Source organism: Pomacea canaliculata, linkage group LG3 (assembly GCF_003073045.1).
Source record: "Pomacea canaliculata isolate SZHN2017 linkage group LG3, ASM307304v1, whole genome shotgun sequence".
Lineage (NCBI taxonomy): Eukaryota > Metazoa > Mollusca > Gastropoda > Architaenioglossa > Ampullariidae > Pomacea > Pomacea canaliculata.
The window spans coordinates 30,134,279-30,155,090 of record NC_037592.1 but is presented as its reverse complement, the minus strand read 5'-3'; the positions used below and the strand labels follow the sequence as shown (position 1 = coordinate 30,155,090).

General features: G+C 40.4%; 1 protein-coding gene across 1 annotated transcript in view; it reads left to right on the top strand.

Annotated features, from left to right (window-relative positions):
- Window positions 1–20,812, top strand: part of LOC112560072 (guanylate cyclase soluble subunit alpha-2-like) — a 45,943-nt gene that overhangs the window by 8,393 nt on the left and 16,738 nt on the right. Inside the window, 1 exon segment of the mRNA XM_025231642.1 lies at window positions 20,715–20,785. Coding sequence (XP_025087427.1) covers window positions 20,715–20,785 — 71 coding nt within the window.

Genomic DNA, 20,812 nt, shown 5'->3' with positions numbered 1-20,812 from the left:
GATCTTGTGTTGAAGGCTGTTTCTCTTTCTCTCCTACTTAACGAGGAGAACAGGAAACACAAACATCTTATCAAAACATTGCAGTTCATCAATATAGCTTAAGTGCAGAAAATGTTGAATTATCTCTTACAAAAAGGTCATGATGTTGTTATGCTTCCAGACAGTTGAGAAGATGGAGAGGATGGAAAATATACTAAAATGTTTTAAAGGCAGTTTGTGAAAGTTTGGCTTCAATTCCAGGAATGCTTTGATAAATAATATGATTAGACTTAAAATAAATAACAAAGGATACAGAACAACTAGCACCCAGTCAGCTGTCCCTCCATCTTCCTCTCTTAATGTGTGTGTCAGTCAGTCAGCCAACCAGTTGCCGAGAGCGCGTGTCTGCCTTTTTCTTTCCTTTTTTTTGATCTGTCTGCTGGTCTTATGTTTCTCAATAACACAACACAGCTGTCGAACACAGCTCAAAGCTGGATGTAAGAATCCTTCCCTTTGATCTTGTCTTGAACATTTTCTCTTTATTCCCTCATTTTCCGCTCTCTTGCCTCATATCCTGGAGATGGAGAGACCAGATTTGACATCAGATAGCTTTTCATAATCTCGATTGAACATGTAAGGGCAGGTAATCCATTCAGTGCAGTCATGTCCATCTGATAAAGACTGACCTAACGTCTGGGTCGCTGTTCATGCTGATTGCTCCACATTCAACGGCGCCGTAGTCTACGTCTGTACTTTCAGGGACGTAGACAGGGAATTCTTTAACCACGAAATATATTACCATATGATATGATATGATATTTCATCCGGCAGGATTCCCGACAGGCACTAGGAATGTTAACTGTGTGATGGTGAGATGTTTAGTCGACATCCTACTGTTACAAATTTTACTGTTAAAGAGAATAAGGGCAGTGAGAATGCGAAGACACACGTGACCTTACTCGCTATGTATCGTAAGCATGTTAGAAATCTATGAATTAGATAAATATATACAGCTTGCACCAATGCAGAGGACAAGGCCGAGGGAACTGACTATGGTAGGTAGTGCTGAGAGAGACAGAGAGAAAACAATATTTTAAGCCTTGCTGTTTTCCTTCCTTTCTGTCAGGTGCTTGCAGCATTAAAGCTGTTATAAATCTTTCGTGCAGACTTTTTTCACCCTCTCACCTTTTTACTGTACTCGCTATGTTTCTAAATTTAAGACCAGAGTTGAACCGTTGAGAATCTGCAAATATAACCATCCATCTTATTTAGGGGAGCTTTGGAATTAAGTCAACGACATTTTTATTATTTGAGGCGAGAACATTAGTCGTACCAGCTAAAATGGAAGGGTTGGCATAAGGCTAAATCTGTCGGCTTTGATGTTTTTTTGGCTGTGAACAGTAGGTGTCCAGGAGAGAAGTAAAGCGATTGGAACAGAAAAAGTAAACAAGGGGTGAGGTGAGGACACAGCTGAAAGGGGGAAAGTAAATGTAGGCGTTGTATGGTGGGAAGGTAAAGAGATATATAGCCAAACAGTCTCTATTGACCACCATGAGGCTACTCTTGGCCTCCTGTAGGTGTAAACATAAGCCTGTTTGCGCCAGCTCCACTAGATCAGTAGTCCATCCCCCACCCCACCAACCCGACCCCACCACCACCCCGACCCCGCCCAGAGGCCTTCGTGACCAACGATGGCGGAGAGATGTAGGAACGATTAATACACTGATTCCGTCTAGCGGAAATTAATTTGGGGTCGGGACGGCTCGCTAGTGTGGGCCTCTCTGTGAATATAATCTGAGGATGGCGTGTCGGGTGTACATACCAGCGCAGACGAGAGTCTGACAGCTTTACTCGGGTATGTGGCCGTCTGTTCATGTCTGAAAGAGGAGACAGATCAGCTTGTAGTGAGTCTCTAGGTGACCGAGTGTCTTCCAGCATCGCTGCTTCTGACAGCTTCCGATTAGTAGCAGCTGCTGCCGGAAGTAGACTGCATTTGCGTCATTGTCCGGACTGGTCTTCGCAATGGCGAAATACAAACGGCGGCCATTGAAAACATTACGTGAGCACACCACGTGACCGGATGCAACGAGGAGGCTAAATGGCGACATACGTGATGGAGGGCCCCCGGATCCAAATAAGTTAAATAACATGAAAACATTCTAGAGCAGGTATCAGGTGTTTGAACTCTCAAGCCCTTCAAGCCCTTAATAAGTTCCCGTGGGTGTGAGGTCTGGCCAGGAGAAGTCAGCTAACTAGATGGTCGGCGCTGCAAGTGCAGTACAAAGCTCGCACGTTTCGAAATCAGCAACTAAAATTGAAAAAAAACAAACAAGCATCAATACATGTAACTGTCGTCTAATGAAGGTGGTTGAATGAAGAAAACAAAAACACTTATTAAAAGTTTGGTGAAAGAAATTGTTTTGTTTGACTATTTCTTTTTCTCCAACGTACCCTTAAATCAAGCCTCCTCAGCTAAATTACAGAAACCAATTAACGTGATGGAACGAATAAAACTAGAAAAAAATATGAAAAAACCTTATCCCATTTGCTGCCAAATCGGAACAGAAGGACAATAAACGTTTGTAAACTACGGGGTCACTTTAAACTGGGGAAGTAGTTCAAGGTCTGGGGTTTTATTTTATTTATTTATTTATTTATTTTATTTTTTGTTTGTTTGTTACAAAACCTCTTTTTTTTATAGGGGGACGTTTCAGTGAAGGGGGAAAGGTCAGTGTATGTATATATTTTATTGTGTACAACTATAGGTTGCCTTTTTCCTGACTCTTGCTCGCGTATCTCCACGTTTTTTGCAAATCGATCTCCTCCTTGCGTGATCCCCGTCCTACCTTTATCGAGGGAGCATCAGAATATTTCTCCATCGCATCTCTGCACTGTGTGCTGGTGAAGTCAGCTCTCTGCTCCATCTTGATATTTGGTCAGTTTCCTTCTTTAATTGTAACTTGATCTTCCTGCAACCTTCACTGATTTGTTCAAGTCGGGACTCGATGGTTGGGGGGAAATTGGTGTTTTACTTTGAGCCAGCAACTAAGGCTATATCACGGCAAGGCAGCCAGCCCTGTAAATAGATGCCACACGAAAAAAAAAAAAAAACACAACGTGACCCGAGACGAGAGCTGAACCCCGAACCCTCACTGTGACAGGAACTAACTGTTGCGCCACCGGAACGCTCCTTCAAGTCGGGGAAAGACATTAAAAAGTACAGGTAGTAATTAAAAATTAATTATTATATGGATTAATATCTGAACATATTACACTTATTTTTAAAGAAAAAAAATCATTTTCCTGGAATATGTTGACATAAGAGATTCTGCAAAGTAAAATGCTCGAGCCTGGCCAGTAGTGTCATTGACCTTTCCCGTAGATTGACCTTTATTGTCTCCAGAATGTTGTAGTCACGTGATGCATGCAAAGCTCCTGTCTGATGACCATCCACATTTAATCTCAGCAGTACAGTTCGTGTAGACACGAAGTGGACAAAGGTCACGTGGGGAAGGGTCGATCAGTGGGGATTCTGGTGGCGAACGCTCGATAATAATGTTTTTTCTTCGGCTCGATTCCAGAATCAACATGGGGCCAGCGCCGTGTTACCTCATTCAGAGCTGTCTCGCCTGGAAAGGTGGGTTCACCGAGACAGCACGCCATGTTATCTCACGGTTATTTACGTTTGAAGCTTTAAAGATTTACTGTCCAAGCATCAAATATTGTGATGTCAAATGGTAAATGTCGGAGATGAGAGGCCTGGCAGACATAAAACTTTGTACAACAACTGGGAGCCAGACACGAGTAGCGTTTCCGTGAAAGCATGACGACCTGCAGATTATGGGATACATTTAAAAAAAACAACAGTTGCATCGTGAGATTTCTGTTATTATTTAATATCATTTCACGTAAAGATTTGACTCATTCCTGCGTGACTGTGTGACTGTCTCTCTTGTTCCATGCCCATTGCATACACGTTGGTACATGAATACATGTAGTATCTATGTGAATTATTTTGTATTAATTATCCCAAGAAGGTCATTATCCTGATTATCTCCAACTATGTAACTTTTGACATTGGCTCAATTTATTCATATAGTTATTTTATTGAAATTTCATAGTGCATGTGTACCGTATAACTAACTCGGGCTTTTAAAGACCCGTCGATGAATCATGTAAGACCAGGTGGGTAAAACCGTTGGCTGCAAAAATAACCCTGAAGTCTCTGTGTAGAATACATTATTTAATGTCTAGACCTCAGCTTTGCCACCCCTGAGTTATCGCAAACACTTAATACCCACGCCGCTTCAAAGCCGAGAAGACATTCGATTCAGTCTTCAGGTATAAAAGTATAGATATGTAAGTGAGTTTGTGCTGCATTCACACATTCCCTATTCTGTCATTCTCATGTGAAGAACGATGTCAAGCAAGCATTAGGACGCTCGAGCCGTTGCCGAGCTTTGAAGTGTAGTTGATGCCAAGCCAGGCGTAAAGGTACTTTCTTTTGGTACCGGCTGTACAAATAAGAGAAAATGGTCGTCTGCTGACACCACAGGACAACAGATTTACAACCTTGCCTTTATGCAACTGCGTCCGATAATTTTTCACACGTGGCTTTGATTGCTCGCGGCTGAAAGTGTTTGGAGCAACTAAAAAGATCCACCCTCATTTTTTTTTTTAGAGGAAACCACCCTGCCTGTATTTAACGAATATTTAATGGCTTTGACACACAAAAGTGGCTTGAAAATGTGGTTATGTCATCATATTCAAAGTGAGTGAGGATTCAGTCCCCCCGTCGGGACAAAATGGAGAAAAGCAAGTAAAATTATTTGTGATTACATATGAGAACCGGCGTGAAAGGTCTTCAGGAGAACTTAGGGAAGAAAATTGCTCACCTGTAAAAAAAAAATGCTTCAAAGAATTAAAATGAAAAAAGTGCCTAACATGAGTGCATATGTCTGATTTGTCCGTTGAACGACGAGAAAAAGATCGTTGAGCTTTTAGTGACGCTTTATTGATGAACATCTTTCGATGATCTCACTATATATTTCATATTCTTCACACTACTATTTGCTTGAAGCACATTGTGAACAAATGGAAGCGGGATGTATCCCAGAACTGAATGTGTATGAATATAGCAGGGTGAAATCGAAGAACAGAAGAACACGGAGAAGGAATGTTTTATTTAAACTGCAATTTAAACATGAAAAGGTGTGTGCTATCTTTCTGTGAAAAATCCCTGCTTGGTAGCTTTCATCTTAAATGCTTATTTAGCAATGCAAACATCCAGTTGACTGGTAAAGTGTCGGTATGCAGGGAATTTCAAGGCTGTGTCAAGCAGAGACTGAAATATCTGATGAGTATTCTCGCTAGTATAAAAACGAAAACTCTTCACCTCAGCTTCCGCTCGTACGCGCAGTTGTCAAGGCAACCATGTGCCGGCTGGTTTACATTAATCCATGCATGTGATAAAAGATAACGGATTTTCCGAAAAAAAAAATCATTTTTCTTTAATAAATGTCTCACTGAACGTTTTGAGATTGGAAACCCGTAAATTACATATTGTTGTTTTTGTTCTTTGAAGTCTGAAGCGTATTACTTCTTCTGTAGACTTACACCTTGTAAACATGATACCAAGTCATTATGGTAACAGTCTTTCATTCACTATTTCTCCTCATTCTCTCTGTGTCGATAAACACGTTCTGAAATGTTTACAGAACCGCCTCCTTCTTCTGCGGAACCTAGGTTGCATAATGTTCCTGACATTTTCAGTCAAAGCCATGCCATGGAGATGGCCAGATCCATGAATGTCGTTTCTTTCCAAGCTTTTTCTCAAAATACACGCAGTGCCCTCCGTCCTGTGCTGCTTATTCAGATCGCGATATTTACAACAGGTCAACACCAACGATTCTATCGCACCTTTTGCGCAGAGAACCTTCTCATCCATGTGCGCATGCGTGAAAGTGAGTGACGTCACAGACAGACAGCCTCGCTGTGGAGATTAGACATTTAGCGAGAAGTAATCACTTTCAAAGTATTAGTATGAACAAAAATGTTATAATTGTATTAAATAGAATCCAGAATAACAGTTACAGCTGCCATACTGATGATGTTTGTTTAAATGTTAAATTATTTCTTTCTTTCTGTCTGCATTAGAAACGTATGTGTGCGCGTGCGCGCGTGTGTGCACCCGTTTGACTCAGAATAATTCTACAGTCCACCCGAACGTTTCTTACGCTGCATTAACACAATATTCAGGGTTCGTGGCCCTAAAAGTAGTTCTTAATCGACCAAGACGATTAAGCCTGTCGATCTGCCATCGAAGGCTCCACCACAGTGTAACGGCATTCTAGTAGCTGTCAGCGCTGTGTGATCGATGCCGTCTGTGCGATAATGTTAGGTGAGAGCTTAGAAACACCCCACGTGTTTGGGTAATTACACAATTAGGTGATTACTCCTTCAGAAAACAGTATATGTGCTTCGAAAATAATCTTAATTTTTCTTGCCATAGGTAATAAAATCTAAACATACTTTATGTGAAATGTTATTAAAGAAAGATTGAACCTTCTTGATGTTGTAGTTGTAATATTCCATAATGTCGGACAAGTATTTCGATGCAACCATTTTTTATTAGTTTTGAGTGAGGAATATTGAGTTTGACTGTCCTAGAAAATAATTCAAGCTAGCGACCAAAAATAGTAATAAACACAACTAAAAACAGAATCCGTATTGTCTGTTTATAAGCGTTTATTCAGCGAAAACTCAAAATAAAAACAAGAGAAAAATAGAGTAGTTAAATAGGAAATAAGGTGTGCAGGTAAGAGTGCTAAAACGCAGCAGAGACAAAGAAAATAATATTTTGACAAAACATGATCATCCCAGCTTAAGTGATTCCCTCCTTTTGAAATAAATACCGCCGTAAACATAGATATTAACCTAAAAATAGCCACTGTAAACAGAGGTGAGTGCGGTCAGCGGTGACGACCTCAGTTCCAACCAGTCTTTCCCCTCCTTGTTTTCAGCTTATTTCTTGAAAACATATCAAGTATTAAATAAAAGTGCTTCCTTCTAGCTCTTCGTTGTTTTTATAACTATGAATATATAAGTATTATTATCAATGTATTTGACACTCTGCATTTTATGTTCTTGTTTTTTAGAGCTGAAAATATATTATAGCTTATTAGAAATGTATTTTAAGAAAGACGTTTTCTTTTATCAATTTTAGTTTCAATTAATAAGGTCTACTGCTCACATATCCTCCTTTCGTTGTTCTAGAGTTTGAAAGATCGACTAATTGATTGAAATGTAAGATGACAGATTTTTTTTTGTCTGGTGTGCTGAGGAAAAAAAAAAAGAAAAGGCTTGGCTGGCAAACAATGAAAGAAAAATGTAGTTTTTTAATTAGCAAATATTGCAAGGTGTCGTATAAACACCATCTTTCTCCCCCAGTGGTGGTCCTAACAAATGGAAGCTGGCTTAGGCTCTGACAATCAGGTCTACAATCCATTGACCATTCCTGCATTCTGTGGTCTTGTTATACAGACGGATGGATTGTCCTTGTCAAAAACCTCTGACAGTTGACAGGAAGATCGAAGCGAAGCTTATTGACTGTACGACCTTTGACATTGGCGGTCAGAGGTCAGCGACAGAGGTTGGTGTTTCTGTGTCAGGTATCAACTTCAATGTGTGAAAATTGCTCCATGGACACCTGAAAGTGTTTTTCGTCTCTTGCCAATGGTTTGCAATTAAATTGTTATATTTTACTTAACTATTTTTAAGGAACATGGAGGCAAAATCAAATGGAGCTGTGGAACACAGCCTGCAAATGTGTATTCCCTTTCCTATGTTGTTGACCTTACTGCACTTTCTTGCACTTACACTGGAAGTTAGCGAAGAAAGTCGAGAAGGGTCAAATCTCATGAAATAGTGGATTAAATGAGATTGATTTACATCTAGTTCAAAGGTCAACTTCATTCGGCTGACTTAGAGATTGGATTGAAACTTCCGCTAGAAGCAAAGCAACCATTTTATCTTTTTATCTTCCCATTCATCTCCGACTTGAATCATCCAATCACACAGCTTGATGAGAAAAAGAAAGAAAAACTTTCGGCGAAGTTTTGCAAACTTCTGGCAAACAGAGAAAGTGAATGGGGCAAGAGATGACAAAGAATTAAACAAGCAGAAATGAAATTAATTGAAGATTCGTATCGCAAATACAGAAATACATGTATGAGGAAACTTCATTGTCTGTCTTCCATTGTATCTTTCAGAAGCAGATGAACTCTGGCAACCGCGTGTTTATCCGCACAAGTAACATAGGCAAGATGCAGAAAAGAAAAGCTTCGCTTAGAAGCCCAAACATTTTGCTATTGCTTCCAAAAATAAAACAGATTGTCTACCTTTTATTTCAAATCATTTATTAATTTTCTGTACTTTTTTACGTGTGTTAGCCAAAGTTGCACATAGTGATAAATGAATGAGTGAAATAGTTAATGAACACACACTCACGCGTAGTCTGGTATAATAATCTGTTGTGTCTTTAAAGATTCTGTATGACTAACCATTGAAAGGCTACCATAGGATAAAAACAGTTTTCTTGGCACTCTGTAAAACTGCTTCATCTCAAATGTAGGAAGTAACTATATTAAGAGAAAGGAGGGGGTACAATTTAAGGTTATCAAGTTCATACATAGTTTGCTGTGTCAGAAAGGCAATATTCTCTGGATCATTCTACACCAACCGACTTCTTGAATATTTATTATGTCCATTTGAATAAAAGCAAACCATGTGAGATTTATCTTTCTAAAGAGACAAAGAGACTGACCATGCTGAGTGAACAGCACAGAATGTGAGTCTGTGGGAATGCCCCGTGTCTATACCTAGTCTTCTCCATGACTAGTATGGTGAGGAAGATCGCATCGTTAACAAAGGTTTTGTCACGGATTGTGTTCTGGGCAACGGCTGAAGCTTGTGGGGGCAGAAGAGACCATTTCTGTCCTCATGAATCGTTAATGTCCGCTGGCTTTTTCCATCCTGCGGCTTCATTTCCTTGCTTCACAAGACTCACCTGACGGCCAACGAAATTTTAATAACAATGATGTTAATTGATCATCAGCGCCACGCCGGTGGGTGAGAGTGGGATGCGAGATTCTTTCTTGTCATTGAAAAGATGGCTTAAAGGGGAAGACTACCCTTCCTTCATACAATCATGTCCACACACCTGTTTTTCGATTTCTTCTTGGGGTATCTTAGTACCTGGAGATAGGGTGTCATGGGGTACAGTTTGCCGAAAGAAGCCGTAGCCGTACCAAGCTCATCTTCATTGCAGTCGGGTATCCAACGATGAAATGTTTCCTCTTTTACATATTGTCGTGATTTTTGTGGGATTGGCGAAGTCAGCTAGAAGTTCTTACTGCTAATAAATCATTTATGCTAAAGACAAACGAAAATGCCTTGATTCCCCTCTATCAACCAACGCATTCCCCAGTAAGGGTTAAAGGGGTGTGTCCCCTGTCAGGGCTGATGAGACTACAGAGTAAGAAACATGTAGAAAGAATAACATTAAGTCTGCCGAAAAACTGGTTCATAAAAAAATCACTTTATTAACACATTATAACATTATAGGTCCTCAGTCTTGTACTCTTCTGTGTGTTTTGGACATGCGCAGAAGCGTGCACGTCTGCGCAAAAAAAGTTATGGCGAGGATTATCACGTGACAAAGTTTGTTGTTGTTTTTTTTTTAAAAAGGTCGTACATTTGAATCAAGTTTTTAAACCTAATCGACTTCCTCTTTTTTCTCTTTACACCTCTTCTTTCTTCCTTTATGACTATATCGCTCCTTTTTACCTCTATCTACCATTATTATTTAAACCTAGCTTGAGAGTATATCTAGGGTAAGCAATGTACTTATCCTGCCCCCGGTTCGAAGATTCAAGATGTGTTTTCCTTCTACTCAAATCTTTTCATTTTTTCTGTGGGGTCAATGATTCAAGTACATCGGTAAACCATCTGTTAAACAAACACGCTGAAATTCCTGTCAAGGTAAGCTCTGGCGACGACCCTCGTCAGGGGTGGGAAGCTATTTTCATGCCTGCTCACGCCATTTGTCATAGGCCCAGCACTCCTCTCGTGTCGCCAGCGACCCCCTCTGAGCACTTCTCCACGTCGTCACTTTTGACAAACCCAGAATCGGATCTCAAAACCTGAGCCATGACACCTCTTCTTCTGGCAGCGACTCCATTATGTGGACTCCTGTGTGCGACCGCCGTCTACACCCGCTGCAAACTTAATGTGGGGTTCAGTGGGGCAAACGTCGCCGCACTCTTTGTTCTTGTCGTTAGTCGCTCTTTAACGGCACGCCTGAGTGCTGCAGGGGATGAAATGTCAACAGATAAAAAAAATGTCGTCTGCTGGAAGCCCCGTTGTGAAAACGTTGAATCTGCGAGGAGGACGCCAGGCGTGAGTGATGCTCACTCGACTATTGGCGTAGCTGGCTACAGGAAGGTCTGCCGGCGTGTGGGCAAAAATCTGGAAAGAATTTCATGTTCCCGCTTGTGGCTTTTTTGAGACTCGCGTCAGATAAAGAAATTTTGATTTGTTTTGGAGGGTTTTTAAAAATATATTTTTGGCTTTGTTTTTTGCAGATCCAGTCGCTTAGGCAAGACCTCCCACAACCTAATGGCGTGAGTGTTTCGATAGCTATATCTGAGCAGTCAAAATGTGACATAAGACAGAAACACATGTATAATAATATAATGTACGACAGTCATTCATTTTCTTTTGCTCCCAGCGCCACGAAAGAATCAGTGATGATTTCCAAGCTCCAACTTTTTGTTGCGAGCCATAGAGCTTTGCAGACAGAGCTACAGGTTGTGTCTGTGTATCACTCGTCTTCAGGTTGTCTGAAAATGAGGACTTTCCAGATCCTGAAGAATACAATACTGTATAATACAGTCTGAGTGTACATGTCGGTTAAATCCCTCTGAATGTGGCTGCAAAATAAACTAGAATTATTGTTTTTTAAGAGTTGGCAATAAGTCGACAGGATTCCTTTAAATAACTGTACGTTCGTACTTAAAAAAAAAAATCGGAGATTGAGTGAAACCTTGTCATATATATTAGATACCGTATAGAAGACCCGAACCTTTTAAAAAATCATTAAGCAGTGCCCTATAAACCTGTCGGGCAGGTTATCCAGATCCAGTTCTTTATGGTATTCCCTTTTCTACTCCGAATATCATTTCCCCCTCCCCTTCCAAACACCGGCCTGGCACGATTCCCTCTGCGACAAGCCAACTTTTCTTTCTAGAAAACCATTGCAGGTTAGTTAGCTTCCACCTGAGTGATTTCTGGCAACAGAAACGGTTACATAGATGTGCCCCACCCCGGATGACTAGACGCTGTGTTGGAGGATCTTTCCCGCTGTGCAGACATGTTGAAGAATTCCTCTCCCTCTAGACACCTATGACGTCAGAGGGGGAGTTTCTTATGTCTTTGGGAACTGACATTTCCAGTCACCTGTGAAGTGTTCTTAGCAGTGCAACGGATAATGGAGAAGGTGCCAATTTTTATCAGATTTATGTCGCGATGAGAGGAATTTTTTTTTATCGTATTGTCCCTAGCCAGTATGTTGCAAGGAAAACTGCATCATTTAGTAAATCCATGAGTAAAAAAGATACGGTTGCCCTCTGACCGAATTTTTTCTTGACACAGTTTCCGACTGGAGGCAGGACCTGGTGTGGTAGGTAAAGGTGACCAAAAAAATGTAATGGACAAAGTATTTCATGTTAAAAATAGCAGTACAGAAAGCAAGGACAAAGAACTTGTTATAATTAACCTTTAAACAAATGCTTTGGTCAGGCTACATCTCGACACACTGCCTTTTTGGCTTGATATAAAAGCAAACTCCTGTCTAAAAAGCATCAAAAGCCTATTGGAAATCTCTGAATGGAAATTCAAGCTCACAGGTACGGGTTTTTCCCAGTTTTTCCAGGTGCACACATGCTGGCTGATTGATTAATCAACATGTAATCCGACCTGCCCCTTCTACACTGAACATTACATGAATTTTTTTTTTTTAGGCATTTACTAATCATGCTAATGTACTGGGGACTTCAAGCTGTTGACAGTGATGTAATGAATCGTTGGAAAATGCTTCGACTAAAATAGCTTTTTGTTGTCTGGGACAGTCAAAATACGTCGGTAATACAATACTAGAATGGCATAACCACCATGCATTTTTTTTTATCAAATCACAGATGTTAAGCCTGAAGGAAATTTATGTGGTGAAGTATTCCTTACAACAACGTCTCGTCTACTTTTTCAAAGCCTTCCAGCCGCCGACCGAAGATTGATTGTGTTACAAAAAACTCAAGAGAGAAGGAAAGAAAAGAAAAGACAAAAAAAAAAAAAAGCTCGTAATGAGATCTTGTCGAGAAGTAATACACGGATTTCAACTTGATAATAACAGCGTTTACATGTCGGTTTTGCTGGGCGTCTCGCCCAAACCTGGAGCAATCGAACGTGGACGCTAAGGCAAAGACGTTGTCGCCACCCTGTTCCGCTCCGTTGATCACGTGACTACAAGGGTTTCGTCAGAAGCAGCGAAGTTGAGTGTGTCCAGTCAGGATGCTGTGATTTCCACGTCAGGTGGGCTTCGCGTACAGGTAACAAGGTTTATAAATTAGGTCACGGTTTCATTTGTCTCTGACTGAAACACGTGACATCTCCAGCCCTGCTGTAAAGGTCTTGGAATGATGATAGTACTAATGCGTGGAATCCAGTGAAGCGTCCTGAGTAACTAGTGGAAAACACTCTCATGTCACCACAGCAGGGAGAGGCCCTGGGTTCATATCTCTTCACGGGACACTGCTTGTGACACCTCTTTTTATGGCTGGCAGTAGGGTTATCTCTGGTTTCCTCCCTCTCCTTCTACCCTCATATAATTAATACAAATCACCTCCAGGTGGAGCAACTTTACCGCCAAAGAAACCAACCAACCAAGTCCAAGTAGCTCATAGAGGAAGCGTAGCAAAGCCTATGTACATCAAGGGTAGCTAGCGAGAACTGTATTGCAACAATCTAATATGGAGGGAATCAGTGATACTGCAAGTTTGCTGGTCGCACGAAGAGACTGATACAAATATTCCCAATACATCAAACAGGAAAAAAATAATTTGCAAAGCGGACTGATATGAACCTTTAAGTCAGCTGGTTGTCTAAGTACATGCCAAGTACGAAATCAGAAAATGCAATCAGATGATTCGAAAATGTGACTGAAGACACGCTCATCTGTTGTTGTGGAGCTGTATTCATAGTGTCACATTTTTTTATTCTTTATTTCGTCAGCCTCATGAATATTATTTTTCAGCCATTTCATTTTAAAATTATTTTTGCCAAAAAATATCTTTCTTTTTACTTGCTTAAGCCGATAAATACTAAAATATAAAAATAACGGATATCGAACAGCGTGGCATCAGCACAGCACGCACTCCAACCTGTTTATAAATCTTACAAATGAGCCTCATAAATACTTGAAGGTTTTAGGTATACTCTGTAGACATCTGTAAGGTGCTTGATGCTTATGGATGGGCACATTAGCGACCACGCGCACAAACACAGTGAGGCATGCATGAAGACAAGGCATGGCCTTAAACTTTGTGAACCAGTCTTTGTACCCATCTGTCTGCATGCTTGCGTGTGTGTTTATGCTAGAGACAGGCAAACAGGCAGACATCTAGAAAGTCTTTGGTGGGTTTTGTCAATCGTCTCTTTACTGACTAGTGGTTGTGTCGAATCTTGAGCAAAGTTTATCTTACCTTCTCTGTTTTAGCCTGTCCTCCCATCATAAAACTCTTCATAACACTACTGAGCACAAGTTTACATTTTGTGAGCAATGTGTCTATTGAAACCCAAGGATTTTTTTTAAACTATCGTGTCCTGTTTACTAGAAAGTGTCTTCAGATGTATACTGTCTCTCTCTCAGCAAATAATGTTTTCGATCTTTTCTAATCCAGATATTGCTCTTTCTTTGTCCTTACTTCTCGCTAGGTGACAACAGTCCGTCGGTCAGTGTCTCTTTGGCTTGACCACCCGTTCCTGAGAATCAGACCGACTAACCCAAACTTCATGGTTCTTAATATATCCTCCCTGCTGCTTCATCTTGATTGTCCTGCTTTGTTCAAATCGAATTTTGCTCTTATCTGTTACTCCGTGTTTTGTCGTACCACAAAAAGGCGCGGCCATAATGGAGGCAGCTTATTAAGGACGACCTGACTGGTCTTGTTAAAGAAACAAAGCCGCTTCTATCTAAGGGAAAATAATTTAAATTTGTAGTATGGGTTCTTCACGACTTAAAGACAGAATTCAAGGGAAGGCACTGGGGTCGGGAGCGTGGCATGGAGGCTCAGGTCATGACAGGTCAGGGTGTCGAACTACAAGTGCTTCCAGAGCTGTGGCATCTAGTGAAGGAATGGTAAAGCTATTTTGGGTTCTGTAGTTGTGTTGTCGACTGCTGATTGTGTTATGATGAAAAAAAGTTTCTTGCTGCAAGTATTACTTGGAATGATCACAACCAATTTGTCTGGCTTTTTTTTTTTTTTTTCTTACTCTTTTCTCTTTTGCTTTCTTTCTCTCTCAGGATTATTTTTTTTTTTTTTGTAAAGAAGTTCAAGAAGAGGAAGTTAACTTTGTATTATGTTGTAAAGTTTACCTGCATCGTAAGAGTTTGAGATATTTACACCGAAAGTTTCCACTTTTCCAGATTATTTTTGAACTTGCTATACTGTTGGCATCAATAAACTAAACTTGTTCTATTATTTCTATTTTATGCATTTAAAGTTAAAAATGGTTAGTAAGTACAGATTTAATTGAAGTATTTGGTTGGTATGTATGATACATACACTTTTTAACCACCCTGATCAGTCATTGTGCATTGTTGTTAGCATTGATTGTAATGTTGCTTGATTACTCAATCGCTCTGTACTCTTTTTTTATTATAGCAATGGCCCTGGAATAAATGCATCTATAAATATCTCGGTTCTCTTTTCCTCCCTACCTTGGTTCTATTTTTGCCACCCAGCAAGGCACCCGTATTGTTGGTCGAAATCTCTTTGGAGTCAATGCTAACGAATGATATTATTAAGGAATTTTCCTCCATCAAATTTACCGTAAAAGAAGGGAACCAGGGAACTCTAGCATGGTGCATACATCAGTCGATTAAAAAACAGGAGAGTCAAGTTCCTTGATTTTGTCCAAATGATCTGGCACTTAAAAAACGACTTCGCAGGTTGCCGTGGTTTATTGCAGGTTTATTGCAGGTTTATTGCAGATATAAAAGCAGCGTTGAAAATGTCGCAGAACGTTCTGTTGCATGTGTTGCAACACTGAACTTCCATTTCAGTACTGGAGTGAGCCTTATTACCGACTTTTTCACCGGAAGCCCCAGGAAAACAAGCGACAGGTCGGCGCTGGAGCGCAATCTTGTAAAAGCTGGTAATCGAACTCTGCAGTGCGTCACTGCGCATGCGCAACGTTTCACACCCCAGCCTAAGGATAGGTTCTGCATTCTTTTGTTATTTCTTTCTTTCGTTTGATTGTTAACTTGTTTGTTCACTCACAGGATACGTAGTCCTGAATTATTTCATCTCAGAGATTACTTGGACTTTTTTGGCATCCGGATCGACATCCCATATTTTCAACTGTTTGCTTGTCGGTGTGTTGAACCTGTGCGAAAACAGTTCTTCAACTCGCTGCTATTATGATTTTCCCATCACCTTTTTGCATATTCCCTTCCTAAAATCTGCTCATACACGCCACACAGTGCTGTCTGCGATTTTCCATTGTCTACTTAAAACCGTGAATCGTTTTTCTTTTGTATGCTATTTCGAAAAAGGAATCGCCATTCAGCGTACATTGTTTAGTCACAAATTACTTATTTCCTTCTTTCTATCGCCCGTGGCATTTTCGTTAATGCAGTTGTATTGACCAGAGCCTGTATTCACGAAGAGAAGGTAGATAAACCGTTGTAGCCCTAGACCAGGGTGGCCAACCATAATATAATGTTTTTGTCGATGTTCCCCTTGGTACCGACTTACCGTCGCCTCATGAATACGACCACATAGGTGGAAGCCATGAAGTCGGTCTCATGTGATGATGACTTTCGTTAAAGTTATGAGTGAACAAAAATAAAAGCCAATCCACTCCAAGAGAAGAGAGAAAACATCAGTGCAGCAGCTCGATAACTCCGAAGAGACTAATTTGCCATCCCATCTCTATTGAACCATTTAATCTTTTTTTCCTCCATTGTACATGACCTAGCTGATGAAATATTGGCAACAGTTTGGCCTTATTTTTCTTACCTTTATCAATCCCCTTTGTCCGATTTTTGTAGTGACCAATACGGTTAGAAGATAAAAAGTAATTTTTCTTTGTCAATTTTCCAGTGGTAAAATCTATGTCCTATAAGGAAGTTAATTAGAGTAATAATTTTTTCTTAAAGAAAAAAATAACTTACTTTTACTTTAAATATTACCGGCTGGAGAGAATGGGAGCTATTCGTGATCAATCTTGTAGAAATCGGGTGGCGTCCAAGTTATTTCTCTAAAGAGTGGATCCACCCCATGGTCTCTCTTTCTCTCTCGTTCTCTTGTCATGGACAACTTACCTTAAAGTTTAGTGACAAACTGAAGCTCACAACAATATACAATTTCCCCAATGACAATAATATGTGGATGGATGGAACCTAGAGAGTTTTAGGTAAGCACCCATGCAAGCAGAACATGATGGCAGTTCTGTTACAAACATTTAAATGTTTAAATTTAAAACATCAAAACCGACAGAAATGTTTTATTCCCCTTTAATGAGGTCAGGCATGGGTGAATAAAAAAGCTTGTCATGTAACGGGATCTCATTCATACAGTGCAATCTGCAACCTTGTGATTAATGCATGATGCACGGAACTACCCGACTTAGATCGTATACCCACTCCCGGCGATGAAAAGAAATACGCCAGCAGGCGGGTACAGGTTAATGAGTCATTAATTTCTCCTCTCTCCTCTTACCTGTCTGTTGACAGAAGAATCTGTCTGTAAGCCAGTTCACTTTTTTTAACCATCGACCTCTCCCGCCAGTGGCTGGTGCAGTTTGCCTTTTATCACCGAAGGGGGCAAAGAACACGATAGGTTAACACACCTGGAAAGCGCTTCTTCTCGCGGACAAGGTATACGTCAAGTAAATTAGAAACCAATTACCTGGATGATTTTTCTGTCCCAGGCGCGTTTATGATGCGTTCTCAGACTGGTGAGAGTAATCGGAAATGACTGTCAGCAGCTGCAAGCAGCTGTGGAGTCGCTTACACGTGATTCGCAGAAAGACAAGGCCTCCCGCGCCTGCGTCCTACCATCTTACCCATGATCCTTTTCCCACCAGTGCTTGCTCCGGTGGCGCCACCTGTCGGTTTAGTAACGGTATTGAGGCGCTTAGGGGGCATAAGTGTTTTGAAAAACATACCACCATCTCAGCTGACTTTTTTTATTATCCAGATGCATTGAAGGTTGTATTAGAGTGAATATGTCTGCATTCATGTTTAGTCCGTCTGTCTCTCTGTCTCTTTTTCGCTCACCCACTGATTTTCTATTTCTATCGCACATCCACAAACTTGCACATTTTTAAACATCCGCCTCCTCCTCAACAAACAAACACATTCAATTTGTATTCAGAGGCAATAGACAGCATGTTGAATGATGTTCCGCTCCTCTAGCCCTGTTATTATTCAAATGAAATTGTGGAACGACCTCTACCGGAAGATGCTTTGGCCTGGTGATTAATTTTTTTTCTTTCTGTATTTCCGACTTTGTGTTTGTGCACATATCTTTAAGAATGAGAGTTGTCACAAATGTGATGTCTCGTCACTGGAAGGTGAGTAGCTCGGATGTCGACTTTGAAGCAGCTGTAAATGTTTTTAAAACTCTGCGTTTACGAAGTCTTTACGACCAGGACAGGCAGGACGGTTTAGAGACATTTAAAACAGCAGAGAGACGAATTTAAGGACAAGATATTTCCCAGAATAGAACCTACATATCTAAAAATCCAGTACATAAAATCTCTTTTGCCAGGATTTTCTGCCGTCTGTTCGTTTATTATATTCTCCTTCATTTTTATTCATTTCCGAGCTATATTTACTAGACTTCCGTACATTGATGGCAAGAAAGCTGGCTTAACATGTTTGTTGTGTCATTTTCTTCACACAAAGATCACTTCTTAGCATTCGCAGAAGAAGAGGTTTAAGGGAGTGTGTAAGACCGAAGTTTCATTCAACAAGCATCCTTCAGCAAAGATTTTATCGACAAGCTTTTGCTGTCTGTGACCGTTTTAAATGTAGAGTCATAAACACTTTTTTTTTTTAAAAACTAAACATTTTTTGTGTGAATTCTAGCACACTTAAAAAAAATCGCAATCTTTTAAGCTCCTGCCGCCTTTTGTCTGCAAATGTTATTTTATGTCAATGATTGAATAAACAAAAGACTCATATAACTTATTTCCGTTTCATTTATCCAAGCTGTAATCTGTATTATTATTTTAAATAATTCGCCCTAAAACAATCTCTTAAATAAAAATATGTTTTAAAATGTCACTGGTTACAGGAATTGTAACAGCACGGTTGTTACTGTCATTCGTATTTCTCACTTGTCGTTTACTGCTAATGGTCTATCTATTTCTTCCGGTTAGCATGTAACGTTAGAGTGGATTCAATCCTTGAGAACTTCATCGACCGGGACTTCAAGTTTGAAATCTCCATTTCTAACCTTTTTTTGACCAGATTAACCGATTAATCGTACGCGCATGCTTAAATGACAGGTCCTCTGTGACCAAACGTGGACGCCAGCGACAGAGTTTCTGCAAGCCAGAGACAGGGACGTCCAGCAGCCTTGGGCAAGGCACACAAATCATTTCATTAAGTCCCCGCCTGCTATTCAGCGCCTCACATACTCTTCCAAAATCTTTTCGTAGAAGGGAAAAAGTGGTGTCAAACGCATGGAAATCAATCTGATAATGTGTCTTTCATGTTGCCTGGAGTGAAGTCTGATATTTACATAGGATGTCCCACGTTCAGCTTTTCGTAAGCCTTTTATTGAGCACTTTCGATAAGGCCTGGTGGTGGTGAAACGAACTCAGTAAAAGACAATGGTATTTTAGGAAGGTGAATGTGTGTGTGCATCTGAATTTTCTTGACATTTCGCTATAAATGATATAGATATGCTCTGTAAAGGTAACGGGTTTAATATCTTAATATCAATTTTGTTTTGCGAACAATATTCAGAACTGAGATTGGTCCTACAAACTACCAGCGCACACATATTACGTCACCTGAACGTGAGATTGGTCACCATCAGGGCTGACGTCACGGCATCACCATGCCATCATGGCTTCCAGTAACTGTTGGGAATCTTACATTCTGCGCGCGCACAATTTTTAGGAGACTTTTTTCTGTTGTTTTACGTCCTGTTTGTCAGGCAATGTCCACAGGCATCACGTGAGGCATCGACAGCGCAGAGGCTCATGGGATGAATTTGAATGACAAGCAGAAGAAACACTACGGCTCCATAGCCAAGGGATGAAGTGTTCTTTCAGGTTGTGCATGCAGTCGATGGCATGGTAACGACAGAGATGACGATCGTTGTCTAGCGCCTGCTGTCTTATGTCAGGCGTATTGATCTCTGATGACCGCATCACGCAGTGCATCTTTACGCCGCACAATCGCACCTTCCCAGTGATGCTCGTATAGATTCTCTGGGTGTTTGCGCGTGCAAAGTAGTTTCATCTGTGTGAGGAAAAAAATTAGGTGTTTTGATTTATGGAGGGTTGCCATATATCTTACGAAGGAAGGCAATCGGCGTCAATATAAGAAGTACACCTGGTATATTCACACATGGAGCTGACATCGGGATGAATACGTTCATACCACACACACAGAGGGATACACTACACACATAAGTACACAAACAGGCCAAGGCCATAATATTTCGTGTTCAAGATCGTTTCTTGGCAAACACCTGACAGAAACGACATTCTGCATAAGATGTCTGTATGTAGCTAATCAATAAGAAAAGACTGAAGAGAGTTTATTTACCTGAAAAAAAGTGTTGAAAATCTAAGACACCAGAGCAAAAAAAAAAGAAAAAGAAAAAAAATGAAATAGGAGGACTTCGGAAAAAGTGGATATACGTTGCTTCCTTAATATTTTTCTCTACATTTACCCTTATAAACTTTTCCCATAGGTCTGCCCTTCAAAACTATTTTTGACTATTTTAAATGAATAATGTGTGTCTTACATATTAACTTAAGCAAAAACTTGTATCCAACACTCCTGTCTACAGCATATTAAAAAAGAATAAAGCTTAAATTTTTTGGTATTTAAATAAAATGAAGGTTTAAGAGTTGTTTGAAGCTGGCGGACTGTTGACTCACATCCTGCACTTTTAACAAGTCGCTGTCATTTATGAGCGATTTAAAATATTTGTTCAATTTATTGGGGATGTTTGGGTGCACTTGTGTTTGCTCAGTCATGCAAAGCCGTGGGTGGAGTGTCTCGATCGTTCGTTGACTGCAATTTCTACGAGTGCTTGAATTCGTGATGTGGAAGTGCTTGTGTGATGACGTGGATCTTGACGGCGACCAATAGCATGCAGTGTTCATTTGATGTAGAATATAATACATTTTTTTTTTTTTTTTTGCAGGGCCGTTTTGTTCGCCGAGCTGTTGCAAACGTGATAAACACACACAACCACAACATTCTGCCCTATTTGAGGTAAGTTATTTGAAATAAAGGGTGTAA